Below are 25289 nucleotides of genomic sequence, written 5' to 3'. Positions count from 1 at the left end.
TTTGTTGTTCTCTGTGGTAGTTTTTCCTTGTGCTTCAGAAAGGACACTCCTCCTCACACAGCTAGTGATTTCTAACCAGCTCACAGGAGAAAGATCCAGAACACAGTGGCAGTATTTCCTATTCTCCTCATTTCAGGAAATCAGATAGGGCTGATTAGCAATGCTTTTCTTCACATTTATGTTGCCGAAATGGTCTATCTTTAAAAACAAACAACATTCAGAGCCATGTGTGTCTATGCCAGAGTCTAAGTGAAAAGATGGCCATTTCCACCTTGTGTTCAACTTTCTGCAACACGTACACAAACTGCAATCGGATCTCTTTGACCACTGTGTGGAGAAGGGATTGTGTATGGGCAAGTAGAAATAGGACATTATTGTTAAGAACTATGCAAGAAATGATGGTAGCCTGAACTAGTGTTGGGAAAAGAGAAATGGGTAGATTCAAAAAGATTTTGGAGGTAGAGCAGAAAGATTAGAAAGATGCAGGCAGGAGAGAAAGGCAGGGATCAGAGAGAACTCCACTTTTTCCCGGAAGGTGGAGGCCACTGATGCCATTTGCGGAGAAGGGAAAAACCTGGGAGGAGGAACCGTTGTAGGGAAAAGGAACCCCGACACCATACATGAGAGTGGTCTATTGGACACGCAAGCAGAAATCTCACATAGGCAGTTGCATGAAGCTCAGAAGAGAGGCCAGGGCTGGAGATTAAAAGCAACTTGGAAACGAGCACACAGAACGTACACTTAAAGCCATGGACTGCAAGCACTTAGGGTAAGAAGGCAGGCATACAAGAGAACAGAAGATTGAACCCCGAGGTTCTTCCTCAGAAAAAGAGGAGGAAGATCCTCTGGAGAAGCCAGAAGTGGCAGAAGAAGTAGTTCCTTGAAATGAAGAGAGCAAAGACTTGTGAGGAGGGAAAACATAGTAGCCGGCTTTCCAGAAAATGCTAATAAGGCTAAGAGAGAGCTCCGCGCATCACATCTGGCTATGTGGATGCTTCCGTATCCCTGAGGGGAATGTACAGAGCAATGGGGGGCCAGACACCCAGATTCGAACGTACAGAAAAGTGAAGAGGAGGTGGGGGAGCGGCAAGGTCAGATGTGGACCACATGACTGATTACTAAGCTTTGCTATCAAGATAGAAAAATATGTGAGCACTGAAGGATATGTGAGGTCACGTAATTTCAAAAACTGAAATAAGTCCTTGTAATTTCCTTTTTCAAAAAATGTTTGGGTTTTCCTCAAGATCTCTTAATTTGTTTCTGAGTCCACAAACCACCGCAGAGTCTTTTTTAGATTCGCATTACGAAACAGGATTCAACTATCTGGGTTAATGAATGACAATAATCTTCAGGCAGAAAGGACGGGAATTATTTTCTGAATTAATGAGTTTCATTAATCAAAAAAAGAAAGGGCTTCCAACCCTCCTCCCCCTACCCCTGCACCTTTTCATGACCTCTCTGTACAACACTGGCAGACATCATCTTTCCACTAACTAACAATGGCTGGATTCAAGTTCCGAACATTCTTGAGAAGACTCACTCATTTGGGCAGAAGGTACCCATCAAGGCCATTAAGGAAAAGTCCACCCACAAAGTCTTAGAGCTCACACAGCATTTTTAATCTATTTATGATGAAAAAATTAAGGTGGGGGGGGGAGCAGCAGATTAATAATTTTTTAAGATAAGAAAGCTGAAGCAAATAGCTCCAGGAATAGAAGACAGTGGACTGAGAGAGGAATTCTTGATTGGTTAACTAATCTGGAATCAAGAATATGAAGTACTATAACAGAGAAGTAATTGAGAGTGTGTAATCTCCAAGGACGCAAGAATGGAATGCCTAAACCTATGTCTATGCTGTAGGTCCAGCCTGGTGCCAAATGGCAAGATGGTTCTATATGTTACAAGCACAGTATAGTCTTTAGGGAAACAAAAGAAAAATAATAGCTAGAAGCAGACGGTGCTTCCTCTGAGCTGAGCATTTCATGCACAATATCTCACTTAACTCACACCACAGCCCTAGGGCACTGGAGCTTGAATTTTCCCCATTTTTCAAGATGAGGAAATGGTGGCTCAGTAAGAAGCTAGGTAATATCCAAAAGCCAAAAGCATGCCAAGTGGTGGGGCAAGAATTCAAACCAGATCTGCAGTGCTGGAGGCTTCCTCCTACCCACTCACCATGTAATAGGACTCCTGGGAATACATAAGGCACAAATGAGTACTTAGCAAAGCAGACAGAGAGCAGAGCCCCACACAGATTCAAAGCGGGAGAAATGGAAAGTCAAATAAAGGCCGGACTTTAAGTAAACTTTTTACTGGACACAGAAAAGTGCACAAAATACATGTATGGCACCAAGTGAGTGCCCGCCCATGTCACCAGTACCTGGATCAAGAAGATGGAGATGATGACCAGCTCCCAGAGCTCTGTTCATGTCCTTCCAGTCACTCCTACGATCCCCGAAAGGTGACTGTTACCCTGGCATAGTCATCAGAGGTTTTGTTAGTTCTGCCTGGTTTTAAATTTTATGTGATTAGGATCATACTTCCTGTGTTTGGCTTCTTTCACTCTACGTTACGTTTGTGAGATTCAACCATGGGATCCACATGGCAAGTATTGGTTGATTGTTAATGCTGTTTGGTGAAGAGAACACAAATCCATTCCATGATTCATGCCCAGCTTTGGACATCCTCACAGATGTCATTTGGTGACACATATATACCTCGATGTTGGGTATGTTCCTAGAAGGGGAAGTTGCTGGTTTATAGGGAATGCATACATTCAGCTTCAGCAGATACTGCCAAAAGGTCTTCCAAAAAGGAAAGACTAGCACATTGATTTAATGGTTTTCTTCCCATAGTAGAGGGGCATTCCAGTATAAACAGAGCTTTAAAGTATTGAAGGGTATCATAAAAATTATCCCAGGGCCATTTTGAAATATCAGAAATAAACTAAAAAGCGAGTCTTTCTGAAAATCATGTGAATGATGGAAGGAAGCCCAGCTTGCCAAATTTCATGTAATAAAAACTAAAGAGAAGGGAAACTGGTTGAAAGGGTCCTGAAAGGGTCAGTGGACAGCAACGGGGCTGTCCACAAATGATGCAGGAGACAGTAGTCTTTGGCCCAGGATTGCAATTTCCAGGTCTCAACCCTCTGTGTGAGACGGGGAGCATCAATGTTTCTGGGCCTTGGGTGTTTCACCACTGAAACGACAGAAGGGCACTAGCTGAGCTCTCACTTCCATTTTGGGCAACAAAATGTGATATAGATCACTAACAGAGAGAATGCTTCTGGCTTGTCAGAAACAGCAAGGCTTTGGTCCTATACACTCACTATACAATGCATCCAAAGCTAGAAGATGAATACACTTTTGTTGCAAAACAAAACAGAGGTTAGCTGGACTGATATGTGCAGGGGAGTTCTAAGGACAACTGAAGTGTTGGAGCAATGTGTTAGGGGATCTTATAAGGAAGGCTTTTAGAAAAAAAAAAAATTCTTTTGAAAATATTTGGCCAAAATGATCCCAGGATTAAAAATGAATTTTAATATGTGCTCTCAGTTTCCCAAGTCCTAATGTTAAAACAACATATTTTGCTATACATAGCTCTCAGTTCTCTTCCTTCTTATATAGGACACTTTCCTGCTGTCTTTTTTACCCAGAACACCTATGGCAGATGAAACTCATTCCAGTGGGCTTGCCATTTTTCTCCCCATTTTGATTATAAGATTTTTCAGTCACTCAAGATTTTCCAAGAGCCCGATTTTTATTCTTATTTGTTAAAAAATATAAACATGTAGGTTTACTAATTTTCCTCTGCATGCAGTTTTGGCTACAGCCCACCAGTTTTGAGATTTAACTTCCTCTGTATCACTACCTTCTAGAGAGTCTACTTTTGTATTCAAATATCTTCTTTTCTTTCTACTTTTTATCTATAATACTAATGAATTGTAAAATAACCTGCCATAAGGTCTCAAGGAAACTCCCCCAGCATCTATCCTGCCTCTTTGCCCTTGAAGATATGCTTTAAGAGGTAATATACCCTGCCACATGTGTAACTTGGGCTTGTCTTTGCTTTGCCGTGTTTTTTTAAACAGAAAAAGCAAATTGAGCAGGCTGTATAAGCAGTACACCAAGCTAGGGCTCCCCTCCTCTCTCTCTTCCCCTTTATCCTTTTGACAGAGGAGGTGGTCAAGACCAGCTCTGTGAGGCTGCACTGGATTTTGTACAGAGAAGGACTTCTTTCCCAGTTACATATTTGGGAAACTTCAGTTAAGTACAGAGGAAGAAAAACACTGTGCAACACCAAAAACCATACAGACATTTAGATGGCCGTTCCCACTGTGTTCACAAACAGCAGCGTGAGACTCTGACGCTGGGAAGGAGGAAGTGCCAAAAAAAAATTCTTTTTAAAATCCAAAGTGACAAAAGAGTTTATGAGGCTTAGAAGGCTTGTCACACCATGAAAACAAATCCCCTCATTTACATCCTCATTTACATTTACATACATGAATTTATAGCTCACGGGAAATGGCAAGTCAGAGTGCAGTGGGATTACCAGTGTCCAGACATTTGTGGACGGCATTTACATATGAAAAGTAGAAAAGAAGTGGGTACATACTAGGACCCTTATCAATCCACTTAGGAAACTGAAAATCCAAAGTGAAAAGTCCAACAAATACCAGTTAGAAGGGCAGAGGCTGTGAGCCTGTAACACACATAGGACAGAAAGAAAAACGTCAGTTAACAGTTACTGGGTCGAGTCTTGGTTCCAGGCCAGCTTTCCACGTATTAGCCCATTTAAAGTTCATGAAAATCTTATCAGTGAGGCAATCACCATCTGAATTTAGAAATGAAAGAGCAGAGATGAAAGAAGTTAGGTGACCTGCCCCACGGCTGCATAGTTCTACAGGTAAAGCAGTCATCAGGGATTAGAAAGCCCCAAACAGGAACCTGTGAATGAGAGACCAGATCCTGCTTCTTATTTATTCCTCCTATAATTCCTCCTCTGGGGTCCATGGGCCATTTTCCAATTCACATTTTGTAATTTACTGGGAATGGGTAAACTGTGTATCTAAGACTCAGATGACAGGATTAATGGGGTGAAAGCAAAATCTGACCTAATCTGACAAATTATAAATCTGACAAAATCTGACATAACTCTAAGGCTTCTTAAGTCAATATGATTTCACTTGACTACATGATAAGCCTCAAATATCAAGATTTTGCTTCTGCTATTTGCTTTTTTAAAATACATTCCTAACACTCCAGGAGTAACTGGAGCAAGAAGAAAGTAAAGGAGAACGGTAGAATGGAGAAAGAGCCAAAGGCTTCCATTCAGGAAGAAGAGGGGAACGTATTTAGAAGAAAAAGAAAAGCCCCCCAAAAAACACAAAAATCAAAGCGGATCCAGGTTAATAACTGTGCCAGGTTTTAGGACCAAGGAAGAAAGGTAGTACAATGTGAAGACTCAGCGGCCAGCCTAGCCTTCAAACACTTTTCATGCAGTGCACTGGCTCTCATACTAAGTAAATGTTTGTTGTTGTTGTTGTTAGGATTTATTTATTTGAGAGAGAGAGAGGAAAGTGTGTGTGCATGGAGTAGGAGCAGAGGGAGAGGGAGAGGGAAACTCAAGGAGAATCCACCGTGAACAAGGAGCTTAATGTAGGGCTCGATCTCATGACCCTGAGATCATGACCTGAGCCAAAAACCAAGAGTCAGACGCTTAAAGGACTGAGCCACCCAGGTGCCCCTAAGTAAATGTTTCTTTAAAAAAAAAAAAAACAAATATGCTGGGACGTCTGGATGGCTCAGTCTGTTAAGCAGCTGCCTTCAGCTAAGGTCATGATCCCAAGGTCCTAGGATCGAGTCCCACCCTCTGCCTGCTGCTCCTCCTGCTTGTATGCTCTCTCTCACTTTCTCTCTCTGACAAACAGTCTTTTTTTAAAAAAAATCAAATATGCTAAGATACAGAAGAAAGACTGGCTTAGAAAGAAAATGTAGACAATCTCTGGATGATGAAATTAATGTGCTAATCAAATAAAGCTCATTTCCAAGTTAAGGATTACAGCTGAAATTTATTACACACATAAAATAACCAAAGCAAACAAATAAACAAGAACTGTCAGGTTTTTAAACTTTGTTGGCACAGTGGCCCATCAAGTCAGTAGCCTGTCTTTTTAATTTTCATTCTTTGACTAGTCATTAAGAGAATTATTTATGAGCCTATTATTTCATGTTGGAGGGGAATAAATGTATAATTCATGATTTTCCTCTAGAAAGATATAGGCACTCATCACTTAATTCCTACAAAGGTGAGTGATTAAGTAGGGTTATCAGCTCTGTTAATTTCTGACTCTATTATTATTACCCTATGCAGATACCAGTGTTCTAATATTTCAAGCCAACCGATACCAAGCCAACTGCTTTAATATTTCATGTAGATAAATTCACCATATCGGCAAAGCACAGCCCAGACTTAAGACTTTTGCCTGTCTTGCACTGTATGACTAAAATAAATGGCATTTAGAATTCCAATGAGAGAGGCGCCTGCGTGGCTCAGTGGGTTAAGCCTCCGCCTTAGGCTCAGGTCATGATCTGGGGTCCTGGGATCGAGACCCGCATAAGGCTCTCTGCTCAGTAGGGTCTCTGCCTGCCTACTTGTGATCTCTCTCTCTCTGTGTGAAGTAAATAAATAAGATCTTAAAAAAAAAAAAGAATTGCAATTAGAGTACAGTATTTCTTAAAGGACATCAAATCAACTCCTCTATTTTAATCAACAAAAAACAAGTATATTTCAAGTACTAGGTTTTGAAGGGGGCTTTGACCAACAGGATGGTTCTCACAAAGGCAACATTAGAAAAACAAGGCTAAAAAGAAGTAAATAGCTCAGATGTCCTACTTACGCAACACTTGGAAAAACTAAGAATGAGCCTTTGATATTCTACTACCAAAAACAATCTTCACTGCTCTGATTTATTATTGTTAACTGCTCCTGGACAAAGTAAGCTTATGATAATGTACAGTTAGCCTTGATTTTCCCGTAGAGGCCATAGGTCTAAGACACACTCGGTGGCATGGCTTAGATCCACTATGATGTTCCAGACATCAGGGAGAGATTTCAGATCAGCCAGAAATTCTAGTGTTTTCAAACTCGGTCCACTGGAAATCAGGTTTTCCCAACAGAAATGTCCCCAAAGCAAGACGTTCCCATACCCCTGCCCCATTTTTTTGTTTTGTTGGTGTAGTAGTTCTCTACTGCTATTTTAACAAATTACCATGAATTTGGCACCTTAAAACAATACCCATTTATTACTTCACTGTTCAGTAGGCCCCAAATCCAAAAGGCTTCTGGGTTCTCTGATTAAGATGTCACCCAAATTAAGGTGTTGACTGGCTTCCTATTTGGGGGCTATGGAGGAATATCTGCTTTCAAGCTCATTCAGGTGGTTGGGAAAATTCAGTTCCTTCTCAAGGGTTTCCTAGTGGTTCCTTTCATCTTCAAGCCAGCAACACACTGAATATCCTTCCTTCCCAGGCTTAGAACCTTCCTGAATTCACATTTGCCAGCAGCCGGGAGAAAGCTCAGCTCTTAAAGGCTCCTATGATGACATTAGATCTACCTGGATAATCCAGGCTAATCCCCCTCACTGAGTAGTAACCTTCGCTCTAGCTGCAAAGTCCTGTCCTGCCATGGTCAACATATCGACAGCATGGTACCAGGGGATGAAAGTCCTGGGGGCCAAAATTTTGCCCACCAGAGTTGGCAGGGTGGATTTTCCACTATTTGGATTCCTTCAAGGCCAGAAGACTCAGACCATTTCGATAATCAGTTATGATCAATCATTAACTGGTTATCTGTGCTTTTCTTGAGTGAGTTAATATTTCTAGTTTGCACCACTATCCCAGGTAATGAACACTATGTCCCTCATTCTGAATACCTAGCTCTGGCTGACAACCTCCATGTCATTTACCCTTTTAGGACACTGTGCTGCTGTATCCCAAACATGATTTTCCCTGGTAAAATCCAAATTATTTTAGGACTTCTTGGCATAGTTACTTCTCCTTCCAAGGCAAATAATCTTAATTGAAACTTTTTTGTGTGCATTTCAACACCTCAGAAATTATCCACAGGGCTGGGGCGCCTGGGTGGCTCAGTGGGTTAAGCCTCTGCCTTTGGCTCAGGTCATGATCTCAGGGTCCTGGGATCTAGCCCTGCATCGCGTTCTCTGCTTGGTGGGGGCCTGCTTCCCCCTCTCTCTCTGCCTGCCTCTCTGCCTACTTGTGATCTCTCTCTCTCTCTCTCTGTCAAATAAATAAATAAAATATTCAAAAAAGAAAGAAAGAAAGAAAGAAATTATCCACAGGGAACAGCTAGAATGAAGCACAGCATCCCAGCTATGAAACAATTTATAACTTTATACACAGGTTAGGGTAAGGTTTTCTACTTTGTTTCTAATACTAAGCCAGCGGATACACCACAATTTTCCCTCATATTTTTAAAAATTTTCAAGTACTAATGAATTAATTCAACCACCCAACCTTGATGCGATTCTTGGCCTCAAGGACAATGAAGAATGTGTTCCCTGCCTTACTGCCCAGCACAAAGAAAACTGGTGGATGACAACGTGGCAGGCGGCCCAGAGAAGTTAAGACAAGCTTGGGAATGTTAGTGTGGAGGATTTCTACAGGAGCTAACATCTGAGTGCAGTCCTGTCAGTCCAATCTAAATGTTAGGGTGACGCACCACAGGAGAAACAGAAATTCCTTCTAAGCAGAGGGTCCTGGCACATGCAGAGAAAGAGGAACAAGGGTGGTGAATATAGAAGGGGGAGCTGCTAGTGGGAACTGAAGCTGAAGAAAATCGGGAGGCAGGCTTTCATGAAGGGCTTGTCTACATCATGGTAAGAAAGTTGACTTTACCCTGAAAACAATGATACGGTGAGGGGACTGAGGAGTGTTTACCAGAGGAGAAAACACATTCTGGAGAGAGTCTGGGTACTTCCGAAAAGCAAGTCGATTAAAATCAGGGCATTAGGAGACGGATAAGCCAGAAAAAGAACAAAATATTCCTCATCACCACACCACGGCAGGGCTGGCCCAGGAGACAGAGAGGACAGCGCATATTTAAGAAGGAGAACTGACAGGAAGTGTAGAAAGGGAGAGGAGGAGACAGAGGACTGCGGTTTCCCACGACATTCCAGGCACCTCATCTCATTTGATTCCCGAAGAATCACCCCCACCAAGCAGGAGGTGCAGTCACTTCTAGTTATTAGATGGTGGAAATGGCTCTGAGAGCTTACGTGGCCTCCTCAGAGTCAGTAAATAATAGACGCAGGATCAGAAACTGTGATTCCTAGGTTAAGAGTGCAGTTTTTACTCACAGTTAAAAACATCAAGGGACGCCTGGGTGGCTCAGTTGGTTAAGCCACTGCATTGGGCTCAGGTCATGATCCCAGAATCCTGGGATTGAGACCCACATTGGGCTCCTTGCTCGACAGGGAGCCTGCTTCTCCCTCTGCCTCTGCCTGCTAATCTGTCTGCCTGTGCTCACTTGCTCTCTCTGACAAATAAATAAATAAAGTCTTTAAAAAAAAAAAAAGACTTCAGGCTCAAAATCCTGAATGGGCATTTTAGTAAGATCTCAATTGGTCATTAAAATGATTGGTCTGTCATCTTCATTTTTTTGAGGTGAAAAGACAACCTCTAGGTCAAAGTTCTTGTAACGTTTAATAACCATCACAGTGATAAAGGGAAAGAATAAAGTCCTGAACGCAGCTAAGCACTCAATCACTCAACAGATATTAATAGAGCACCTCTAGGTGTACTCTGACATAAGGTCCTGAATAATAACCAACTTGTCCTCATGGTTCCTAGTACAAAGAGAAGAACAAAGTGACCATATTGTGTGCATATTTACAGAGAAAATGGGGAACAAAGGTTATAATGGAAATAGAGTGAACTGCATACAGGGGAACCCTACAAAATCATCCAGCAGATCTGAAAATTTAGAACAAGGGATGAGAAGACCAAAGGAAGTACAATTCCAAAGGAAGTATTTAAACATGTTAAATTAAAATAAAAAACAAAAACACCCACATATTTAAATGATCTGCTAAGACAAAATAATCTAATTCTAAAGAAAATTTTACCACTCTTCTTTTTTTGTCCATGTTCAACTGCCTATTCACCAGACTATGCATTGGAGTGGTGGTGGTGGTGGTGGTGGTGGTGTGTGTGTGTGTGTGTTTAAATCTAAGAGAGAAAAAAGTGCTTGGATCAGGGTGCATTTCTCCTTGGTGAGTAAGTCTTTAATTTCTTAGTCAAGAGAACTGTAAGCCCTTCAGAATGGGGCTTGGGAGGAACCAAGAGGGGACTGGCCATCTCCCTGGGTGACCTGCCACTTCAAAGACCAAGAAAACACCTGAGAAATGGACCTCCCTCCCCATCACCACAATGTTTGAATTCTAGAAATACATTACCTTTCTCCTTTATACCAGCTTCCCACTCTTACAAGCCATTTATGATTGAAATCATTCCATTAGATTTTTCAATCCGGTTGTTAGAGAAAATAAGACTCTGAAAGTTAAAAATCTTTCTTGCTTTACTTATTGCCTATCTATTATCAGCTGAATGTAGAAAAATCCACTTTTATATTTTAAGCTATCCTCAAAAAAAGCCCATTTATTTTCAGGGAGAGTGATGTCTAAAGTCTATTTCGCCTAAACTGGGTTGCATATTACATTTCATGCCTTTAATCCACAAATACCAGTTGGAATTCCTTCATGGTCAAGCTAATGTGCTAGGGCCCCAAGGAACTTAGAATCTAGTAGAGAAGCCAAAGCATCAATCACTACCACACACAAAAAGTAGTACATGTCCCAAAGAATATGCAAATCACACTCAATGAGGGGGTCAGAACATGCCCTCCATTTTAATAATGCTATGAAAGAAAAAGTTGTGGTATTATAAAAGAGTAAAATATCCTGCACTTACCATGACTGGACTTCTGCTATTTCTTATAACACACAAAGCTCAGCAAAACAAATACACTCATAAGAATAAAAACTGAGCTGCTTATTAGACATATAAGTGAGCTTTCTAATTTGGATAGGCTCCCTACTCCTTATATAGGCTCCCTATCAAAAAAGCCATAGGGATCAATTTTCCAAAATCCCAACCAAAATTCTTATCAAAGCTATTTAGTGAAAAGTAAAGGTATATCTTGGTAGCCGCATTAAAGCCACAGGTTGCTACCTTTATTGCTAAAATGAGATCAGGTAGCAGGATCTTCATTCCCATTGAAGATAAGACAAAGGAATCTCATTAAATATCACACCTTCTGTGAGCATCAGACAAGAACATGACTGACCTTCTTCCTTTTCCACAGACTAGAGGATTTGACAGAGCTACAAGTCCTGTAGCTCAGGCACCAAACCCATCTCCTCTTTGGCTTAGGTTTGGCCCATGATTGACACCCCCCAAAATACAGAGAAATTGCCAAGACTTGAGCTTTTACTTCACATGAAATGTACTTGTGAGCAAAGGAGTGGAACCATCACTTGTGTTTTTAAGGGTTCACTCGGGCCACTGGGTTGAAACGATCTGTAAAGGGAAACTAAGGTGGGACTCAGGCAAGGAGGGGGCAGTGGCGGTCTGGGAGGCAGTCGGATTGTGGAAAAGATTATAAAAATCAAGTCAATGGGATTTTCTGACACACTGAGTGGGGTAAGAAAGAAAAGGGGGACATATAGGACTTCTGGATTTTGGGTGTAAGCAACTGGAAATGCATTTGTCCCCCAGCTGAAATGAGGAACAGATATGGGGGCAAGTGTGAGGGGGACCAGGAGTCCGATGTACTCATGACATCTACTAGAAATCTAGTTGGAAATGTGGAGTGGGCAGATGGATATTCATATTTGAAGTTTGGAAATAAAATTTGGGTGCTACCAGCATATCACAAATACTTGGTTTGCTTACTAGAAAACCGCAATCAACTCTCGACACTGGCTAGAGAATTACCTCACAGTAATAATTCTTGCTGGGTATGAGGGAAGCCATACTCTGGCAGAGAGAAACCTGTTCTCTTCATTTCTCTACACGGCATCTGTATAGTCTGACATCATTGCTGCTACAGGGCAATATCAAGGAAGAGACAGAGAAAGGTAGCTGCTTTTCATGCACAGAACACAGAGGTCACTTTCCAATGTTAAAAGGAGGGAATGGGGAAATTAAAGCAGAGAAAATCTAGTCAAACACAGTCCCAAATAGTAGTCTGGGAGAACCCTTTAGTTTGTCATGTGCCAAAGGCATCTCATCTATTTCAGGGGCTCCTGTTTTCCCCACGGCTCTCAGACACTTTATCTCCTGCAGATAACATGCCAACAACGGATCCATTCAGCAATTTCATAAAGGTGAGTGAGGGGCAGGGAGCAAGTAACAGAAACTCATTTCCAGCCAAATTTGCTATCAGTAGCCAAAAAGCACATCTGCCATACCAACATTAACTTTCTGTGGGAAGCAGAAAAGACACTGGACATTTAAAAGTTTTAAATGTTCTCAGTAGGGAACTGAAAAGAAGCTGTCCTTATAGGCATAATCTGATAAACCTATATCAAAAAGTGATGGTAAGGGGCGCCTGGGTGGCTCAGTGGGTTGAAGCCTCTGCCTTCGGCTCTGGTCACAATCCCAGAGTCCTGGGATCCGGCCCCACATTGGGCTCTCTGCTCAGCAGGGAGCCTGCTTCCCTTCCTCTCTCTGCCTGCCTCTCTGTCTACTTGTGATCTCTGTCTGTCCAATAAATAAATAAAATCTTTTTTAAAAAAAAGGGATGGTAAGTATCAAACTAATGTTTTATATTCAAGACAAGCTTAAAGCCATCAAAAACATACCCATCTGTATTCAGTACTTTTGGTGTTTAAGGCCTGCAATTTTGGAGGGATGGATACACAATGTCATCTTTCCAGTATGCTATTTGTTTTAGACTTCCATTATAATTTACTGACAATTCAGTTGGACAACATTTACACTTACTAGCCTATTCTATCTGAGATGAAAAGTGGGCTACCGTTTCTGAGGACCTAGAAATACAGTGAGATGAGGAATAACCCAGCAATAAGGAGACTTCATTACCCATTGCTCATGCAGCAGTCAGCCTAAAATAAGAACACTGCTCCCCACGTAAAGATCCATCCACCCATTCTGCTCATATAATTATGGAGAGCTTGTGTGAAAACAAAACAACTTTATAAAAGGCATCATGAGTAGTCCAAATCTTGCTCCAGTTTTTTAGCAAGTATTTGCTCTTCCAGGAAACATTTCCACTAGTGTTGAAGCACTCAGAAGCAAGTTAGTATCAGGATACTCTCGCTGGCTTCCACGGCTTTCAAAATCCTTGCATTGCTATCATGCGCGTTTGCCAGTAAATGTGACTTTTAATACTTTGTATCATCTGGGTGTATTTATACGACTGTGACTACCAAAAACTTTACAAAAATTGGTGTAAATATGCTGTGATACCAATCCGAAAGGATCGCGTTCTCCCTGGATAGTTACACCATCTTCACATATGAAGGTACAAATTAGTCCTTACTTTCACAAGCCCAAGGTAGGTATAATCGGTAAATTTATGAAGCACTCAGGTGAGATTTAAATAGCACTACTACATATTTGTGAAGAAATGCCCACCATCTCATGTTATTACTTAATCCTCAGTATTTTATCAGGTAGCTGTATTCTAACAGCGAAGGAGATTTTACTCAAGCTTGTATTGTTAAGAGACAGAGCTGGGATTTACTGAATCTTTACTAACCTGTTAGCTACTCTTGTTATTTGTGTCATAACTGGCAGGAAACCCCTTTAAAGAGTCTCTGACTTTTTTTTCTGGCTTTTTTTTCCTCAAAGTCCACCTTGGGGAAAGAGGAACTGCCAAAAGGGCTCACAAGTGGACAGGAAAGCAGCTAGAGGCCTTGGGTGCTGAAGAAACCCAGCGGCGTCAGAGACGGAGGCTCTCCTGGAGACAGAGGAGGGCGTGCCCCTGACATATGGTCAGTGCCCATCAATATCCGACGAATAAACTTTTTTTTTAAATTATTATTATTTTTTTATTTGACAGACGGAGATCACAAGCAGACAGAGAGGCAGGCAGAGAGAGAGAGGGAAGCAGGCTCCCGGCTGAGCAGAGAGCCTGATGTGGGGCTCGATCCCAGGACCCTGGGATCATGACCTGAGCCGAAGGCAGAGGCTTTAACCCACTGAGCCACCCAGGCGCCCCTAAACTTTTTTTTTAAGTAGGCTCCACACCCAGCATGCAGCCCAGCATGCAGCCCGGCTCAGGGCTTGAACTCAGGACCCTGAGATCAAGATCTGAGCTGAGATCAAGACTTGGACACTTAACCAAATGAGCCTCCCAGGTGCCCCTGAGGAATAAACTCTTATGCCTAAGAGTTTATTTTGGCCCGATAAGATGAACTGCAGAGGTATTTCAGAATATCAGCAGATTCTGGATGAATTTAGATGTACAAATTAGCCACCTGGGGAGAGTATTGGCCTTTTTTTTTTTTGGCATAAAGCTGGGTATTCTGTTTAGCAACACTTTTCCAGGAAAAATGAAGGGACCAGAGCTTTCTTTGTCCTCTGACCATCAGGAAAGGGTCTGGATAAAACAAAAACGCAATCTGCAGGAGATGGCTGGGATGGAGCAATGGAGTACCAGCGGGAGTGAAGGTCTCCACCTGCTTTATTTTCTTCTGCCCTGCCATATTCGTCTCATCTCCAGGTATTTTCTAAAAGCCCCTTTGCATTTGCTAAGGAACTTTGCCGTTTGAAAGAGAAAAACCATTGCTCTTAACTTCCGGTGTCAGTTTCCCCAGCCAACATTCTGCCACCTCTAGAATCTCCCAGACTCCCGCCTCTCTCCTGAGCATGGCCTGTACAATGGGGCCACCCTCTGCCTCCCCTTCCTGAGAACAACCTCAGAAGCCTCCGTCCAGCCTTTCCTCCCTCCCACTCCTACTGTGAACAGTGGCTCACTCAGGAGAGCAGAGGCGTTTGTTACAACTCCCAGTCTGAAGTTTCAGGAGCAGCGAAGCTTGCACCGTTTTGAAAGAAAGATCACAGATACCTTCTTGCGGTCACCGAAGCAGAGATTCTTTGTTTTCAAATGCTGTCTTGTAAAATTTCTCAAGAACAAACATCCATAATCTGACCTTTGAAAACCACTCTGCACTTAAATAGAAGTTTGCTTACATTATACTTCACACAGTTCCTAGAGTTCACCTTACGTTATTTATATCTTTTTGTTGTAACAAGACATTCCAAAGAAAAAATGGTCATGAACGCTCACATCTCTCTTATCGTGCACCCCCGCAATACACACACAAATTCAGCCCAAGTTCAAGTCAGCATAGCTTTTTGTCTCAAAGGCTCTCAGTATCAGCCTCATTTTGACAGTAACAACAATAAAAAATCTAAACCTAAGCTAATAAAACCTGCTCAGTGTCATGTCATCAGCACACGGAGGATGAACATTGTGTCGTTGTACTGCCTGTCAAGTTAAGACCTCATCTCAAATTCAATTGCTATGTATGATTTTATAAAATAATTGACACTTTTCAACTTAAGAATATCCACCTTCCCACCCAATGTCCCCCAACAAAAAATCTTGACAAGCTGCTTAATCACACAAAAGCTTTTTAATTTGCTTAAGACCCTTAGGTTGTTTTCAAGCAGTGTTTCCTTCTGAGGTTTAAAATGGGAAAATACATACCCCTCCATACCTTTGTGCCTGCTGGATGGTGGTGACACAGTGTCCCGAGTGGTAAATTGCCTTCATCGCACTGATCCATTCATTTGCCTTCGTCTATTAACTATCACCTTTACTAACGCGTGTGCAGACTACTGATCACACCTCCGTAACTAGAAGGAGTTCAATCCAGCTTAGGCATGATACAGCATGATACAGCTCCCCCAACGAAGAGGGTAAGGGGGGTAGGTAAAGAAAAGAAACTAGAAAAGACAGAGGGGAAAAGAGGTAAAAATGGAACAGGAGATATTAAAATGGAGAACTTAACTGAAACCTTTGCCAGTGCTTGCAGTAATTCGAGTCATTTGATTCAGTTCCACCAAATTACCCAGAGCACTATCTTCGCACAGAGCATGCTCCAGAAATGAGCAGACCTCCAGCTCTGAGCTTCAGGCAGCAAAGCTCTGCTAACTGCCTTTTCATTCCTTAAGGATAGCATCTCCTAGTTTATATTGTATTATCTATTCAGCATGGTGAGCTGGCTTCTCCTTCCATTAACATATTTAAAAACAAGACTTTAACTGCAGGAAGAAGAAAGAACTAGAAAGCATGATAGACTTTTCAAGGGAAAGACAAAGGAAATAAAGGGCCAGCTTTGTTTGGTTTATTAAATTTCAAGGGCTTTGCCCGCCAGTTTGAAAAATGCATGATATCACCAGTGCGTTTATTAAAAGTGCTACTTTAAAATGCAGATTGAGCAAATGTGAATTCCCCTTGGTAGCTGTAGGTTATTGACTAACAATTATAGGAAATTTTTAAATGAAAGGAGGAGGGAAAATAGAGAAACTTGAAGGGCTACAGTCCTAAAAGCTGCTGTTAATTGAAGTAAAACTCAAAATCTAAATGTATGCACAATAAAATGTCCAGATTCACAAAGATGCAACATTTTCAAGATTGCTTTGCATTTTGGTTATTAAAGTCTTTAAAAGTGATGCTCTGAATCAAATGGCAAATAGCATAAACTTTGCTCAATGCTTCCATGACAGTTTAACACTGATTTAAGAAGGGGGTGGGGAACCTTCCAGAGCAAATGGTTACTTGCTAGCTGACTTGAAAAATACACTTGTTTCAGCACAGAAATAACAAATCTGTTTCTGATTCCAGACATTATTTTCCAAATGCTGCCAAGAAAAGAATCTAAGGAATTCTTCTACATGCACAACATACACGAGACAACTGGAAAGCAGTCTGTGATCCGTTCCAGGACGCACAAGGAGGGAGAGAGCTGAGTTTCTAGTATAAACGGCCCTCGTGGGAGCAGAAGCACATGCCTCAGATAGTTCATAGCTGTAATCGCCAACATAACTCTTCGCTATTATTAGACAACCTAAAGGCTTTCCTAAGTTTGTAACTCGTGAAGCAGAAAAGAATAAAGACAGGACCCTATCATGCTGAGCACGCAGGCAGCTGGGATACACCCATCCCAGAGAATTTACCACTTTTTCAATCCATGAAACTGGATTTCTAGATCTCCAATGGCAGTAAGAGCTGAGAAAGGTAAAGAATCTAGTCCAACACACCAAAGCCAGGTTTAAATCTCTGGGGAGAATGCTGACTAGGTAAAACCCAATACTAAATTCAGAAACTAAAGGTCCATGATGCTCATAAAACACACTGAAATTATTCTTGGACCACAAAAGGATACGTGTATGATTCCTTTCCACATTAAGAATGACATTTTTAAAATAATACTTTATTCTCTAAACTCAACTATGGACATAATTGTTTTACAATTTTTAAAATTATGGTGCAAATATGACAAAATTACATCAAAAGTACATAATTTAGCATGCATCACTTGTGCTATATTAATAAGACTAAGCGACAAAATCCACTTTGGAGAGAAGGGGGATAATAGAGGAGAATTCTGAAAGACTGAGTCATGCAACTGACTGAGCTATCTAATGCAACTGTTTAAATTTTGGCTCACACTGAGATGACTGCAGTGAACCAAGTTCAATTTTGTCTGTTGTTTTTCCCTTTCTCAGCAGGCTAGGATTTCATAAGGAAAACTGGATCACTTATAGGAAAGAAAAACGCAACATTTTCATTAGGGCTACTGACCCTAGTATAGGCTTCACCCTTCTCCCTGCACATGCAAACTTGTCTTAAGCTTGCACCAAGCTTCAAGTGCAACATCCAAGGATAGTCATGCTTACAGTGCTGCGCCCACCTCATATAAGGCTACCTTCAATCAGTGTGATTTTACATATGGTCTGCTCTAATGGGTTGAATAGTGTCCCTGGAAACCCACATCCACCAGGAACCTCAGAATGTGGCCTTATTTGGAAAGAGAGTCCTTGCAAATGAAATCATTGAAGATGAGGTCATATACTGCATTAGGGTGAATCTGACATCCAATGACACTTGTCCTTATATAAAAATTACAGAGATACCCCCAGGAAAAAGGCCACATGAAAACAGGGCCTGAAATACTACCACCAGCCAAGAGATACCCGAGGCCGCCAGAAACTGGAAGAAGCAAGGGAAGACCCTTTGTAAGAGATTTCGGAGGGGACGTGACCCTGCCAACACCTTGATTTTGGATTCTAGTTTCTAGATTATGAGAAAAGAGATTTCTGTTTTAAGCCACTTGCCTACTGGTAATTTGTTACAGAAGCTCTAGGAAACAAATCCAGATTTGTCTCCTAACCAGTGCCAGTTGGCCAATGCTTTGCTACCCGTCTGCAACCAGAGTACTCCAGGCAACAAGTTAAATGCTTAAGGACTCGTATGGCTGTTTGATATGGTAGTGACATCACATAAGACATAATGTTGTTTTATAAAATATCTGTTTGTGATGGGTTCGGAAGTAAAAGGAAAAAAAAACCAGTCTTCACAGTTAGAGATGCATTGCAAAGATAATTAATATTTACAAAGATGAAGCTGGAGGGCTGTAATTAAGAAATTTGCATTCTGAATCGTCTCAGAGAAACTTATATTCTACTCAGTATCAGTGGTAAAAATATTTTTTTCTAATATTTTGAATGGCGTAATCCAAAAATGGTTTACAATATATGCATGGTCTTTAACTGTTAATCACATTATTTGATTAGCTGGAAACTCATTTCCGAGACCACAGTGCATCACTAATTACACAATGAAGGAACAACACAACCAGAGCTTTGTTAACCACAGGACCCTCGGCAGAACCTAAGAGAACGTCTTCTGAGAGACTGGGAGCTGAGACATTGTTCACAGAAAATAAACTTGGGTGGAATGAATGGATCTGAGCTACTTCAATGGCAATAACAGAGAGTGACTACAACTTTGTGAGTTTTAAGAGCAGACAGCAATGACAAAGATGACATCTCTCTTCCAAGAAGGTACTTATCCTAGTACCCTACCAACCAAAAGCTGAAGAGACATGACTTTAGAAATAAACAGTCTAAATGGAGAAGAGGAAACCGTGCAATAATGTGGGAGACCATCTGATGGGAATGTTTTCTCTCAACAATTAAAAAAAAACACATGGGAACATGATTTACCCAAACGAAGGGCAATCGTGTTTTCCTTTAACATCTGTGCTAATCATAACCACAGACTCAAGAGCCCTTAGAACCTCAGATGGCCATAGAAACAGGCCAGTTAATAAAAGCCCCTGGAAAAGTCTCCTATAGAGGGAAACACAAACACAGCAGGAAACACAAAGTGTCCGCAAGTAGCCTTTCATATTCCTGTGTTCAGGCTCAGTCACCATTACTTTCTCGTGAGTTTGCCTCACAGGAAGCATGGAAGGGTGATCTAAAAATCATTATTGTAAATCAAGAGGCTATTAATCACAGGAAGAGAGCCAAATGTCAACTGTTTGTCCTGGCTGCTGGCAGATCAGAAAGTGGGCTTTAAAGGGGACTGTGGATTCCTGATTTGAACACACACTTCAGCACAAAAGTACTCGCTTGTCATCACATGCCATTCACTTGACTTTCTAAAATTTCCCAAGTTACCACGGAAACTAAGAGTTCATAAAGTTGATAAATTCTTTAATAAAATGAAATTGCTGTTATGGGAATGGGTGGAGACAAATACGTTGAAGCTGCAGAAGTCATACCCTGCAACAACTCCACACCTGCATTCAATTAAAAATCCTAAACCTTAAGCTATCATTAGGTCATAATGATTTCAACTATACTGTGGAAATTACACTAGGTTAGCCTACAGCCTCCTCCCATAATACTGAGTTCTGGCTCCTCCTAGTTATGTTTTTTTTGAGCAAACATTTTTTAATAAACAGTACTATGAGAGCCCATAAGTCATTTCATCTAAAATTATTTTTCAGAACTATTCAAATTCATTTCAGTCTTAAACAGAGCTCTTTAGAAATTCACTGCAACTAGGAACTCTCTAGTGCAAGAGCTAATTGAATTCTTAGGGAGGGAAGAATGTGATGTTCTTGTTTGTTTTTACCCCCTTGATTTCATCAAATTTATACCAACTATAGAAACAAACACACCAAACTCAAAGTTTTATATTAAAGACAGTGGTGGGTTTTAAGGCGTCAAATTAGAGTTAATTCTGTAAATGTGGAAACTAAAAAATCCATGTCTAGAACTCATTAGTGGGCTTTGTGGACAAAGAGAATCAGCAAACCAAGACAGCCAGGACCTCTTCATTTCCAAAAATTGAAAAGCTGTCAAGAATTTCCCATCAACAGAATAACATACACTGAAAGATATGAAAAAAATAGTCTACTCCGGTTCCAAGAGAATTCATTTTAACTCTTCCATTCCAACAATCTCACAGACCCACACATTCTCAAATGTCTAAATTAATTACATTAAGATAAGAGCTGGAACAAAAATAGAGTTTGAAGAAAAAATAATTGCCTAAGAAGAGGAAACACTGCCTAACTAATCAGGGAGTCTCTATATATACTCATATATTCTCCATCTTACAGTACTTAGTAAGCACTATCTTCCATACATAGCTAGAACAAGAAGTATGTTGTACAACAAAATTAATTTCATTCCTGAATTCACACATTAAAGCTTCAAGCAATAGAATAGCTTTCCCCTTCCCATTCACTCTGATCCTTTACAGGAGCAACTTACCCCATAAAAGCTTCTCTGGTAGAACTCATGCTACAACTGTACACCATTCCTACTTGCATTAACTTTCCTTAATTCTAAACTTGTAACTACTTTTGTCAATAAGAAAATGCATAAAAAACACATCCAAACAGAGAAATATCCTTTCTGTCTAAAAGAAAATTCCACCTCCCCAGCAGGAGGTCTTTCTTCCTGTTTGCAACAACAACGAAAAAGAACAATGACTTTTTTCACTTTCATACTTGCAAACTCCCCCAAACTTTTATTTTAATAGTGCTAGGTGAGCACTGTGAGTTAGACTCTGATGCTAGATGATCGTTTTTCCTAACTAAAACCTCACCACCCGAATAGACCCAAAGCCCCCTCACCTTTCAGGCAGAACATTCTGAAGCAGTGCCATGGGGGGCTGGTGCTCTACAGTCCCATGGAGCCTGCAGTGCTAGGCACAGCTGTCCCCCAGCCCACCTCCCCACATTCACTGCCAGAGAGCGGGGCAGTCAGCCAGCAACTGCGATTACAGGAAGCCACTGCCCAATCCCTGGCTTTCTGGGCTGAGCTGCTGACACCTCCCTATCTCTCATACGCCGTTTCACACCATGGAATCAGCCAGGATCATCTTGAAAAGTGAGGGGCGCCGGGGCTGAGCAGTCACTGTTCGCTTAGTCCAGTGCAGACCCACGTCAGGGCAAGCCTATTTGTTTGTCTTATCAGCATTTTCCATTGCACCAGATGCAGGACCTCACGTGATCGACAGCACAAAAAGGAAATCGCTTGATTCGGTTTAACTCTTTGCTATTAATTATGAGTCCTATTCTTTGACCTCATTTTTCCTTTGTTACTCATACTCTTAACTTTTTTTTTTCTTCCTGGTGTAGAACAATTAATATACTGGGACATAATTAGCACTAAACATCACGGTATGAAACTCTGCACACAGCTGTCGGAGTCGAGATAAACGGGTGGGTCTCTGTGAAGCACTCAACAGTGTTGAACAAAGAGTAAGCACTGTGGACATGTTGACTGTCATCATGACTACCACCACTGCTAGTAATAAACTGGAGTGTTGGGATTCAAATCTGAAACGTGTTACACTTCCACGGCATTGCCCTTTCCCAGAGGAAACAAACATCAGTCCATTTCAGTCGACATTGGAGGCTGTGAATTTCTCACTCTGCTGCAGCCACAGTCGGATTGCTAATTTCTCCTCCACCCAAGAGTTAAATTCACTCTGCTGAGTTCACGATTACTGCAAACTTCTCAGCATGGGTTAAAAAGCCATCGAAGGAACTTCACTGCCTATCTAAAGAGAAACGGTCTACGAATGTGGCCTCAGGAGCACCCTGCTTGAAAGCACTGTCTGAACTGTGAGTGCCCTCGAGATGCTCGGAGACTCTCCAGCTCCCTGGCCACCGGAAGTGGCCATTGTTTGTGAGGCCCGTTACTGTGTGCTGGTCTTCCTCTTGACTCCACGGGATGCAGGAAACTGACTCACAGAACCAATCTATCTGTCTGTGTCCTGGGGTGCTCGCTGCAGCCCCTGTGATACGGGGTAGATGCTCTGTGTCTTTTGGCTTTTAACATACCACTCAGCATACCCTCGTTTGGTGTCCACTTGTCGTCTTCCAGTATTTCCAGCAGTGCCCAGTTCATAAGTTCCTTACCGTGAGGAAGTCATGGTACTAGTTGCTATGAACACAAAAACAATATTAAGAGGTTCCTAGCCAGAAGCTGCTGGGGTGAAAAAACCTGCTGTGGAATGAAAACCAGTGATATTAACCCTTAGAACAGAACGGGAAGGAATCTTATCACTCATCTCATCTGATAAAAGGGCTCAGAAATGAGGTGATTTGGCCAGCTAACCAGCAGTGAGCTGAATCAAGATCAAAATCAAGCCACCTGACCTAGCCTTTTCCATTTCACTACATGACCCTCCCCACAGATGGGCAGAGTCACTCCTTGTCCTTTCCTGTTTGAGGGGTGGGGGGTATCTCCTGTGCAATTTACGAATTGTCAAGGTATTCCTGAAAGTATTCTTCTGGGTTGGATTCGGATTTTTAAGCTGCAGAGAGAGAGAGAGAACTTTTACAAGTTGGAGAATTATGACTTCTGAACACAGGTCAGTACACACAGTTTGGGGGGCTTACAGGCTTCTACTGCACTCTGAATACTCACAGTCCAACCTTTCCATACAGAGGTGACTGTATGCGCTAGAAAGACCACTGAACCAAAAAACAAAGTGAACCAGATTGCAGCCACTTCCATACCATCATCCCGCTGGTCTCTACAGCAATTTCCTGAGCTGCCAACAAGCTCACTGAATGTGGGAACTAAGTTAGTTCTAAGAGTCACACCTCTGGAGGGAGCATGGTCCTGTGGACATCTTGATTTCGGACTTCTGCCCTCCAGAATTCTGTCGTTTTCAGCTACCCACTTGTTGTCATTCATCACAGCAGCCCCAGGAAACTAATACATTTAGCAAGGTAAGCATTCTGGGACGAAGGGAACAAATTTTTTTTTCTTTTTAAACTAACTTCAATTTATAATCACATGGGCTTAAAGCCATACTTTAACCATGTTACTGTGGCTGAATTTTTACTGAAAAAGAAAAAAAAAATCTTCCTATAATACTTTTAAATAGCACGAATACCATCTTCTATTAAATTAGTGAGATTATAGGTATCACCTACCTGAAAAGGTCACAGCACTAAACTCAAGCCATGGAAATGGAATATGCTTTTATTAATATCAAACATGAAATTATGTAGAGATATTTTTAAAAATCCCTTACTTGTACCATCAAACAACTGTGAATATATTTGAGAAATAAAACCTGAAAAGGCACACTGTTCAATCTAGGCGGAAAAAAATAAGAACTACCCAGGAAGATGATTATTATCTGTCACCGCCGATGAGAGCTGCTGAGAAGCCCGACTAAGGGGGGCGGGCGTGGGACAATGTATGCTTGCCGAATCCACCGCCCTCTGGACTGGACACAGGTGCCTTTGCCAGCCATGACCTTAGAGCACAACCACTTCTCTCCCTTGGAGGATTACAACATCCAGCGTCATGTTAAAGTTTAACATTACTATCTCTGCCAGAGGGAGTGGTAACCAACCAGCCAAAAATTTTTAGACCCTTACATCTTCCAAACTACTCCACTGCTATGAAATTTGTTGCTTTAAAAAAAAAAAAATGCTGTTGTTTCAATAAAATAGTGAGGATATGAGTCAATTAGGAATCAATTTACATGATACATTGAATGAGTGAATCTAGATAGGCTCAAAGTTTTACTTTGTTCCTGGCAAAACACAAGGCAAACTTACACAAGAAAAACAGGCAAACCAGGTTTTCTTTCTATGTACCCTGACCCTGACTCTTACCAAAAAAGTCAGACAAAGATGAAAAAACCCTTCTCTACACCCATTCCAGAGTTTGTTTTACGTGAACTAGAGAAGGATTCCACCAGGTAAGGCCTGTCTTCATACCTTCATCTCTAGGCATGCATCTCAGCGCCCTACAAGTCAGAGGGGATTAAAGACCTATTCCCAAACACCATGTTCCGTTTTCCCCTATACTACAAGAGACTGAAGATGCTGAAACCTTCCGATACTTTTAAGGTTAGAAGGACCAGAGAGGAAGCCCCCTGGTAGCCAAGGCTGAGTGGCCACATTTGAATGCATCTGGAAAGGTTCAGTCATTCCCCGCTCCCTCACTGTCTTACAACATTGCAGTTTCTACCAACATTCGAGTTTTTCCATATATTGATTACTACCATAGGCCCAAGAGAAAGAAGAAAAAATATGACAGCATCAAAACTTTAAGTTGGCTAATTTTATGTTTTCCCTGGCTAGCTCCCCCACTTCAGTGCCCCAATCTGGTCCTTTCTGTAGCAGGGTTAGTTCATCCTATGAAAATCCAGACATGGGTCTTTGTTCTAGACACTTCTTCCTAGCATCATCAGACCCTGTCTCCTGCTGGATTCTTCTGCACTCTGGAGGCAGGGATGACCTACTTGATCCCAGGGCGACCATTCTTGAAGGAGGTGTTGGAACCCCCGCTCTCTATAGAGACAGGGTGCTCCGTGTTGGACCCGAATCTGCTATGGAGTCGAGGAGAGAATCAAACACTTCACTAGGGTTTCTTGGTGGCTTCTGGCCTCAGGAACTTCACGTAGGTCACCATATTTCCTCGAGGAATCACGGGAGTTCTGCTCTCACTGGACATTTTAAAATACGCTTTCCTGAGCCAGTTGTTAGGGTTACTTCTTTTTTTTTTTCTTCACGGCTAAGTCTGGACTTCATGACATCACGGCCAAGAAGGCAGCCCTCATTTGGCTCTCTACTGTGAAATCCATCTCTTATCTCATTCATGCCACCCTCACTCTCCTAAGAGCCAAATGACTTGATTTTCTTTTTGTTAAAAAAAAGAAAAAACTTGGTGGCGCCT

At 41.6% G+C, this 25289-nt stretch overlaps 1 protein-coding gene across 5 annotated transcripts in view; it reads right to left on the bottom strand.

Moving 5' to 3' along the window:
• NHSL1 (NHS like 1) overlaps positions 1 to 25289 on the bottom strand; it is a 229637-nt gene that overhangs the window by 87688 nt on the left and 116660 nt on the right. Inside the window, exon 1 of one of the 5 annotated variants that reach the window (XM_032339386.1) lies at positions 21212 to 22070. The exons of the other annotated variants lie outside the window; for them this stretch is intronic. Coding sequence (XP_032195277.1) covers positions 21212 to 21227 — 16 coding nt within the window. The 5' untranslated portion in view covers positions 21228 to 22070. Of the gene's footprint in view, positions 1 to 21211; positions 22071 to 25289 lie in introns of those variants that run through there. 5 annotated transcript variants of the gene reach the window in all.

The sequence above is a fragment of the Mustela erminea genome, chromosome 4 (genome assembly GCF_009829155.1).
Source record: "Mustela erminea isolate mMusErm1 chromosome 4, mMusErm1.Pri, whole genome shotgun sequence".
Taxonomy (NCBI): domain Eukaryota; kingdom Metazoa; phylum Chordata; class Mammalia; order Carnivora; family Mustelidae; genus Mustela; species Mustela erminea.
Note: the sequence above shows the minus strand (reverse complement) of the source record. Positions and strands in the feature narration are given on the sequence as shown.